Below are 9545 nucleotides of genomic sequence, written 5' to 3'. Positions count from 1 at the left end.
GCGGGGCTCTGGCCCGGGGAATCGAAACCTGTAGCTAGACGCTCTTCCATACCCCAAATGTCCTTTGCCCTACTCAGGGCCATAGGATTTTGGCCTGCCACCTCCTCCAGAAAGTCTTATATGCTCCGCAAAGCACTATGCACTTCTGCCCCTGGTCTTCCCCCAGTCTCCTAACTTTGAATACCCTGTGGAAGACCGGGTCCCTCTCTCCCCTACCTGTTCCAGCCTGCGGGTGTGGCTCACAACAACAGGTGCACATATTTGTGCAACACAAGGAAAGCTTCATGTATTAAAACGTCTAGCAAGATGTTTATTATTTTGCTATTCTTTCCATTGCACAATTCAACCTCTATTTACTTTCATTTCTTTTATTATTATTATTTTTTTTTTACAAAGGTATAAGGGATTTCAGAAACATTAAAACAATCATCCAAACAGTTTCAGGCACGGTTTCCTATGAAAAGATCAGTTTCTGACTTCCTGTTTCCTGCTGGGACACAATCTCAAGTTTTGTTCCAGGAAGCACAATTTGTAGGCAGCTTATCTCCCAGTGGGGGGCAGAGGGGGGGCGGACTTCATGCTTGGACAGTTCCTGAGTCAACAGATAGGGGGCGCCACGGTGCAGAGCTAGGACAGGTGCCAGCCCCGGGAGGTGAAGGGGGACGAAGGGGCTGAATGCTGGGTAGTTCCACTTGGACAGGCGCAAGAACACACACAAAAATGGTATTAAAAAAATAGATGCCTTAAAAATAGCATAAAAATTACTTATCCCTCTCCCTTGCTATGAAATAATTTAAATAATTTATTTGAGATGTAAAAAAAAGAAAGCACAGGTTTGTTCAAAGATGCAGTGTTTCAAGGTGAGGATGGGGTCTCGTCGGGGGCATGGGGGGCTTTCTGGCCTCACTCCCACCTCAGTCAGCTCGAGCTTGAGGCTGGTCTTCCTGTGACTGTCACCCTCCTGCCAGCTGGCCCTGTGTCAGAGTAGCCGATGATAGTGCATGCAGTTGAGGGGGCTTTTGTAGGTGCCAGGGGAGGTCCCCCACTTCCCAGGCAGGGCCTGGCATCACACAGGAAGGCGAGCCTGGCTGGTATTTCAGACAGGAACAAAGGGTGCCCCCAGGGTGCTGTATGGGGCACAGGGTCTCTTTGCTGGGGCTCCCTCCCCTCTTCATCTTTAGTACACACACATACAGAGGACCAGCTTAGTGGGTCTCCCCTTTCCACTGGGCACTGTATGTAGAACCTCCACCACCCCACTCAGGGGGCTTAAAAATCACCTGCAAGGCCAGGTCAGGCCCCAGCTTCAACTAAGGGGTCTGAGGTGGAGGGTCCCTGGGTACCTGTTCACAGAGCTTTCCCCCCACCCCCCGCCCCACAGTCCCTGTTAGAACTCCAAAACCCCTCCCTGAGTGCAGTGCAACAAACACCACACCCCACGCCCACACACACACTCGCCCCTACTTCCCTGTTCTCTGGCAGGATGTTGTCTGGTGAGCAGCCAGCAGAGGAGCTGGCCCACAAAGGAAGCCCAACAGACAAACTCTGGGGCCAGAACACAGCTCTGGGGCCCTCTAATCCCCATGTCGCAGCTCTTGCAGTCTCACCCGTCCGGAGGGCCATCCAGGAGGTGGGCAATGCCCTCCTTCCCCCTCAGGGCCTGGCTGATGGCAGCCACCAGTCAAGGGCACAGAAAGGACAGCGCCTTATCTACAACTGGCCAGGAGGCCTGTCTGGCCTGAACTTTGATTCACTGCTGCCAAGTTCATTGCCCTCCACTACTGTGCCAATGGTCTGGGAGTTTCTGCAAGCCTGATATCACTCCACAAGTGGCCTTCCCAAGGTCAGAGGTCTCTGATAGTGATAGGTCCCGCCGAAGGGAAGGACTCTGAAGAGGTCACCAAGCCAGTTCAGGCCAGTAGCAGCGGGTGCTTGTTCCATGGGACAAGACCTGCATCAGAGCAGTCCTGGCAGACACAGGAGCCCAGGAGCCTGGCAGCCCTGCCATGAGACAGACCTCCCTGGACTCTCTCTGGGCCTCAGTTTCCCCACTTGTAAAAGAAAAAAATAGGAGGGTGCTGGGCCAGCTCATTGGTTTTCTACCCACTGCGTTTGCTGCAGCAGCTCCACACATGTAGCAGATGGGTGCAGGGCTCATCTGGGACCAGAGGTGCAGCCTTTGGCCTCTACTCCACGGATTGCTGTGCAAACACCACCACCAGGGTGGGCTCCTGGGTCCTTCCAGCTCTTAACTTCCCACCCTGTTCCATACCCAACTAAAACAAAAAACCAACTCAATTCAGGAACTGGTGCTGCGGGAAGGCAGATAGAAAAACAAAAAACAAAAACAACAAAATGCACCACATCCCATCAGAATCTCTTTCAGCGACCAAGAGCTTTCGTTTTCTGGTAAAAAATATAGAAATAGTGGCTGTTCTTGGAGCGGGGGGGAGAGGGGACTTGCAGTTTGGTCCTGGGCCTCCCCATGGAGCCGAGCGGGGGTCCCTGAGGGCGAGGAGGGCGGTCTCCCCGACTCATTGCTCTGAGCTCATCCGCAAGTTTTTGATCTCTAGTTCCAGCTGCTTGGCCTGCACCTCCCGCTGGGTCACCAACTCCCGCAGCCTCCGGATCTCCTCCTGTTGCCGGTAGAACATCTGCAGCAGCTGGAAAGCAGGGGGCTGAGGTCACTCGGGGTGTCTTGGGATGTGAGGGGCAGGGCACTGGCGCAGAGCCAGAGACCCTGACCCCTCCTGTCCCTTCATCCTGTTTGGTGCAACAAAGATGGGGGTGACCATGCCAATCTTTGACAGAAGCTATGTCTCCTTAAATCTGGTAAGATTCAACTGCTTCAGGTGCACGCTGCGGCCTGGAGCTGGGTGTTGCATTGCCATGGAACCGGGTAATGCTGGGAAAGTTACTTTTTTTTTTTTTTTAAGATTTATTTCATTTTTATTGGAAAGGTAGATTTACAGAGAGGAGGAGAAGCAGAGAGGAAGAGCTTCCGTCTGTTGATTCACTCCCCAAGTGGCTGCAATAGCCAGAACTGTGCTGATCTGAAGCCTGGAGCCCCTTCCAGGGTTCCCACGCAGGTGCAGGGTCCCAAGGCATTGGGCCATCCCCAATGCCCTCCCAGGCCACAAGCAGGGAGCTGGATGGGAAGCAGGGCCGCAAGGATCAGAACTGGTGCCCATATGGGATTCTGGCGGTGCAAGGTGAGGACTTTAGCCCCTAGGCTACCGCGCCAGGCCCAGGGCAAGTCACTCTTACCCTCTCAGAGCTTTACTCTCTTACACTGAGAAGTGGAGTTGGGAACCTAACTTCCTGGCTACGGTCACCACTGCTGCTGCACAAAATGGTGTGTGGAGATGTTTACAATATCGCCCCATGTTCATAACACTCCTGTGAGGGTGTCAGAATAAGTGTCTCCTCACCCTCAACTTAACCCCTAGGTCCAAGGTTCTATAGCTGATGCCTGGTAAAGCCCAGTCAGTGTCCCTCAGAAGGCGGGGATGGCACTGTGGCATAGCATGTAGGGCTGCTGCCTGCATGGCATCCTATATGGGTGCTGATTCAAGTCCTGGTGGTTCCACTTCCACCCCAGCTCCCTGCTAATACCCCTGGGAAAGCAGCAGAGGACCACTCAAGTGCTTGGACTGACCCCTGCACCCACATTGAGGACCCAGAAGTTGTTTCTGGCTTCTGGCTTTGGATCGGCTCAGCTCCAGGCTGCTGTGGCCATTTGGGGAGTGAACTAGTATATGGAAGATTCTGTGTCTCTCCTTCTCTTTCTTAATAACTCTGTCTTTGATAGAAATACCTCTTAAGAAAAAATAAAAACAAAACAACAACAACAACAAAAACTCTGGGGGATGCCAGCCCTTGTGCTAATTTTTAGCTACCACCTGCTGACATCCAGGACTGTTGACAGTGTCACAGATGACACTTCATCCTAGGGTCAGGGCCAGGCACACAGTAGGTCCTGAAATGCTCATTCAGTCAGCAGGCCTCTACTCTTTCCAGAGAGTCTGTTCAAATCCGGCTCTGCGTCTGACTCAAGCTTCCTGCTAACTGCATCCTGGATACCTCAAGGGCTTGGGTACCTGCCACCTCCATGGGAGACCCAGATGGAGTTCTGGGCCCCTGACTCTGGCCTGGCCCAGCCCCAGCTTTGTCAGGCTGGAGACTGAGCCAGCGAATGGGAGATCTCCCCCTCTCTCCATCTTTTGAACTCAAAACAAATATGTTGACACTGAAAACCCAAGACAATCCTAGCATGGCAGCAATTGACTGCTTGCTTCTTACACAGGGCACCCTGCCCTCCACATGTGCAGCCAGAATTCGGGGACACAGAGGGTGCATCTTGTCTGTTTTTTCCCTGAATGAAGCATGTGAGTTAAGGCGCCAGGTTGAAGTCCCGTCTGCTTTGCTTCCAATGCAGCCCCTTGCTGATGTGCCCGAGAAAGCAGTGCAAGACAGCCCAAGGACCCGGGATCTCATCACCCAGGTGGGAGACACAGATGAAATTCTAGGCTCCTGGCTTCGGCCTGGCCCATCCTTGGCCGCTGCAAGCCATTTGGGGAGTGAAGATCTCTTTCTCTGTCTCTCTGCCACTTTGTCCATCCCTCCCCTCTCTGCCACTCAAATAAATAAATAATTACAAAAAAGTCAATGGCTAGTATTGTGATGCAGGGGGTTAAAGCCACTGCTTGGGACACCAGCATCCCATGTCCTGGCTGCCCTGCTTCTGATCCAGCTCCCTTCCTCCACCTGGGAAGGCAGTGGACCATGGCTCAAGTTCTTGGGCTTCTCCACCCACGTGGGAGACCCTGATGGAGTTTCAGGCTCCTGGTTTCAGCTGACTCCAGACTGGGCTATTGTGTGACCATTCAGGGAATAAACCAGTGGATCTGAAGCTCGCTCTCAGAATCTCCCTCTCTTTCTGTAACTCTGCCTTTCAAATGAATAAATACATCTTTAGAAATAATTACCACTTGAGAGTGGATTAATTAAAAATAAAGTGAGTTAAATCACAAGGCCTGGGTACATTCATCATTTCCTCCCCAGCCCCACCCCCACGGGTGGGAGTGATGACCCCACCCCCATCCCCACCCTATACAGCCCACCTCATTCTCTGTCTTTGGTGGGGGGCATTCGAAAATGTCAAAGCCGTTGGTGAGCCAGGACTTCTCCTCCAGCCTGTGTTCTGCTGTCCTCCTGGGTACCTTCTCCTCCCGTAGGGAAAAGGGCTTCCGGCCGTCCACCATGCTCAGCTTCTCCGAGCGATCCAGGGCCAGGGCTGGGGTTGGGCCCACAGAGTTGGACATGGATCTCTCTGCAGGCAGTGCCCGGGGACTCAGCATCTGGGACCCTGGTCTAAGGGACACCAGGACAGGCCCTGAGAAGCAAGCAAAGGGCTGTGAGCCACAGCAGTGAACAGGTGCATGCTGAGGCTGTGTGCGTATGTGGGAGACACTACACAGACACACACATAAGGACACATGCAGACCCATGTGCAGGCACAGACGCAGCCACCCACAGACAGGCACAAACATGTGGGGGGGACAGAACATGCAGATGCCACTCTGTAGGGGACAGCAGGGGACCTGGAACTGTGCCAAGCACCACGCACTCCTCAGGTGTTCTGCTTTTGTCAGGGCAGCCCCAGCCACAGTGCTCTCTGCCACTGTCAAGTTCATTAGCTCCCCCAAGCATCCTGCCCCCCACCCCCCTGAGACACACACACACACACACACACACACACACACACACACACACACACACATTCAGGGGCAGACCTGAGGGATATAGACCAGGGAACTGACCCAGGGGAGGGGCCAGACCTGTTTAAGGTGACATTGGACTGAGATCTGGTATTGGCCCAGTGCCCCAGGAAGCCCCCACCCCCATCCTGGGGATAGCAGAGGGTCCATAAGGGTCCAGCAGAAGGGAGTGGGGGGAGCTGATGGGTCTAATGCACTTCCGGCCTGCCCCCTCCTGACCACAATGCTTGGCCACCTTCCATCTCCAGCAGCTGCCGAGCCGACAGAGGTGAGACCCTTCTCAACTTGATCCCCTCAGCCCATGTTGGGTACATGGGGGGTTTCTTTGATCCCTGTGAACCCCAACTCTGAGCTGTTGGACAAGGGCAAGACATAGAGGCCTACAGGCACTGGGCAGACAGGCTTAGGTGTGGCTTGCTACATGGATGGACTTCTTGGGGTTGGGGGAGGGTTGTCACAGCAGTGGGGTAGGCTGAGCAGGGATCTGGTGGAGCCCCAACTTCCTGAGCCCCTGAAGTCCTGGCCAGTGCAGGGTCCAACTGCCAAGACACTGTCCTGCGAAGGTCCAGAGGACCACACATAGGCTGGGACCGCCCACCCTCCCTTTTACCCAGCTGTGGCAGCCAGGAGCAGCCCCTGTACCCCCAGCCCTTTTCCCACCCGCTTGGCCTCTTCTCTGCCTTGCTCACCCTTGTCCATCCCGCTGAGCCACTCCTGGGCTGTGAGTGAGGGCTGGGCCCCTGCCGTGGGTGGGTAGATGTCCTCCTGGTAAGATTCCGACTGCAGGGGGGAGGACCCACAGTGAGGGGGGGGGCGGGGTGGTATGCCCACGGGGGAGAGAGCCATCTGGGCAGGCTCTCCCCACACCCTGCAGGGCCCAGGGAGCCAGGGTGCTGGCCCACGCCTACAGAGCAGCTCATGGTTAGAGGCGGGGCCGGGCCCACTTGTGACATCACACTGACTTCCACCCTGAGTGGTGCCATGACCCCCTTCCCCACCTCGGGGTGCCCCGTCCTCCCAGAGGGTCGCCACGGGTCTTACTCGGCGAGGCACAATCATGGACACGGGCTCAATGAGGCTTTTAGTGGTGATGAGCTTGTAGAAGCGGAAGATCTCACAGGCGGACACGTCGAGACCCCTCTTTGGCATGACACCTGCGAGCAGACAGCCAAAGAAAAACCAAGAGGTTCCCACGGGGCTGGTGGGGGCGGTGGTGTAGACCCCCACAGGAAGGCAGAGCTGGGATGGCCACACTCCTCCCACATGTCTCTTGGGCAACCCCTAGGCTGGGCTGAGCCCTGGGCTGGGGAGATGGAGGGGGAAACGTCCGCCTGCTTCTGCACCCTCCAGGATTCACGCAGTCTCGGCCCGACTTTTACAGGCGGCCTCCTGGCTGCAAGCTTCCCTTGTCCATTTTCATGGCTCCCATGTTTCGAGTTTTCTGACCGCAGGGGTGGCTGAGAAGATGATGGGCAATGTGTAACACAGAAAACCATGCATGGATTTGCAATCTCTTTGCACTAAAATCAACTCATCTTTTCATAGAATGCTTCTGTGTTTTCATCTACTTGGAAGGCAGAATGACATAGAGAGAAGGATTTCCAAATACTGGCAGCAAGTGGGGTCTGACCAGCTCAAAGCCAGGAGCCAGGAACTCCACCTAGGTCTCTCACATGAGTGACAAGGGGCCCAAGCACAGCGGCCTCTTCCGCTGCCTCCCAGGGTGCACTGTCAGCGAGCTGGAGTGGAAGCAGAGTAGTTGGAACTCAAACCAGCATTCTGATACAGGATTCAGGGGTCCCAGGCAGCAACTTAACGTGCCAAACCACAACACCTGCCCCGGCTCATCTTTCCATTCCATTTTCCATAAACTTTTTCAAGTACCTTCGAACAGCTGTTCTAGCTTATATGTATAAATTTTTGGAATTCAAGAGAGAAGGTGAGACAGAGAGCAAGGTCTTTTATCCACTGGTTTGCTCCCCAAATGGCTGCAACGGCTGGAGTTGAGCCACTCCAAAGCCAGGAGCTTCTTCTAGGTCTGCCACATGGGTGTAGGGTCCCAAGGACTTGGGCCATCTTCTGCTGTTTTCCCAGGCCATAAGCAGAGAGCTGGATGAGAACTGGAGCAGCTGGGACTCAAACCACATGGGGTATCAGTGTGGCTGGTAGAGGCCTAGCCTCCTAGGCCATGGTGCCAGCCCCTAGCTTCTTTTTTTAAAAAGATAATTAATTAATTAGAGACAGAAAGCTCTTATCTGCTGGTCCACTCTTCAAATGCCTACCATGGCTGGAACTGGGCAAGTTGGAAACCCAATTCAAGTGTCCAAGTGGGAGTGGGCAGGCACTAATGGCAGATGGAGTCAGCAGATGGAGCTGGGCCTTGAGCCCAGGTACGCCAGTGTGGGGGAGTGGTCTAAACTGCTAGGCTACCCTCCAGCCCCTGCAGCTTTCCAGCCCTCTCTCTCTTTCTCCAACTCCTTACCTTGAATTTAGCTGTCTTAGCGTGAGTTTATTTTACCACGGTTAAGAAGGAGGTGAGCACTGCTCCCCAGGGACTATTTTACAGCAGCTTCTCTCATCTCCCTGCTAGTATCCTGAAGACTTAACCTTGGCCTAAAACAGTTCCTTCTCTTTCCTGTGCTGTGCTTGGCTTCTCTCAGCTCCTCCAACGTCACCTCCTTTGGGAAGCCTTCCTGGACAGCCGCCTACATGCCACTGTACAACCCAAGCACAGCCCCCTTTCCAGACAGCTGCTCCCAACCCACGCTGACCCCTCACACCACCCCTCCAGGTCCCCTGCCCAGCGCTCACCGATTCCCTTTTGCGGGTTATAGGAGCGGTACTCGGTCAAGTAGCTCAGGTGAGGTTTGTCGGCGCTTACCTCGTAGTAGCGGATGTTGCCGTCTCCCTGGAGAGAGGAAGGAAGGAAGAGGAAGGGTAGGAGGACAGGGGTGTGTTCAGATGTGCCAGCCAACAGCATCCTCCTCCCCCAGCACCCCCACTCTCGGCAGCAAACCCTGGCTTCCACGGAGCGAGCTGCTGGCAAAGGCTCTTTGCACAGGGACTGCAGGGGCCTTGGGCAGGTGAAGGGGCCCTGGCTTTCAAACTCAGCCCCTCCAATGGCCCGAAGCACCCCTCATTCTCACAAAGCGGTATGAGGTTTGGCCCTGGAGCCATCAGAAGCCTGAGCCCTGCATACAGGTCAAATCCGTGACCCCACACCCTGCAGGGCCCAAGTGGGTCTGCATGGGGGACAGACCTGCTAGTCATGAGTGCATGCACAAGTGGGTAAGGACCTGGTGAGTCTGACCCAGCACACACCCATTCTGGGGAGGGTCCAGATGAGGCCTTGGCCCCAGGAATCCCCAGGGCAAGGGCTCTCCCACAGGGGACAAGTAGCCAGCAGCCTGGCCCACAGTTCTGCCTCCTGCTGCAGGCCTGGGGCAGCCACCGACCTTCCCCACCACGTAGAGCATGTTGGTGTCGGCATCGTAGAAGGGAAACAACACTCCTGAGGAGCCGTCCAGGTCCTCCTCTGTGAGAGGCACAGAGAGGTCGTCCTGCAAGGGAAGGAGAGACCAGCAAGGCCCATGAGTCACTGTTGACAATCTTGGAGGTGCTCCCCAGGATAATTCCACAGGAAGCGTGGCCATCTGCAGCTCCATCATCCCACGTGGGTGCAGGATCAAGTCCCAGCTGTTTCACTTCTGATCCAGCTCTCTGCTAATGTGCCTGGGAAAGCAGCGGGAGATGGTCCAAGGACTT

General features: G+C 54.9%; 1 protein-coding gene across 1 annotated transcript in view; it reads right to left on the bottom strand.

Moving 5' to 3' along the window:
* Positions 1-352: 352 nt before the first annotated feature.
* The window catches only part of CORO2A (coronin 2A), a 55253-nt gene continuing 46060 nt past the window's right edge, over positions 353-9545 (bottom strand). The window contains exons 7-12 of the mRNA XM_041004678.1: positions 9236-9340; positions 8592-8688; positions 6822-6934; positions 6470-6560; positions 5124-5395; positions 353-2663 (exon numbers count right to left, since the gene is read on the bottom strand). Coding sequence (XP_040860612.1) covers positions 2535-2663; positions 5124-5395; positions 6470-6560; positions 6822-6934; positions 8592-8688; positions 9236-9340 — 807 coding nt within the window. The 3' untranslated portion in view covers positions 353-2534. The remainder of the gene's footprint in view (positions 2664-5123; positions 5396-6469; positions 6561-6821; positions 6935-8591; positions 8689-9235; positions 9341-9545) is intronic.

Source organism: Ochotona curzoniae, unplaced genomic scaffold, assembly GCF_017591425.1.
Source record: "Ochotona curzoniae isolate NIBS_2020 unplaced genomic scaffold, NIBS_Ocur_1.0 scaffold_3208, whole genome shotgun sequence".
NCBI lineage: Eukaryota > Metazoa > Chordata > Mammalia > Lagomorpha > Ochotonidae > Ochotona > Ochotona curzoniae.
Note: the sequence above shows the minus strand (reverse complement) of the source record. Positions and strands in the feature narration are given on the sequence as shown.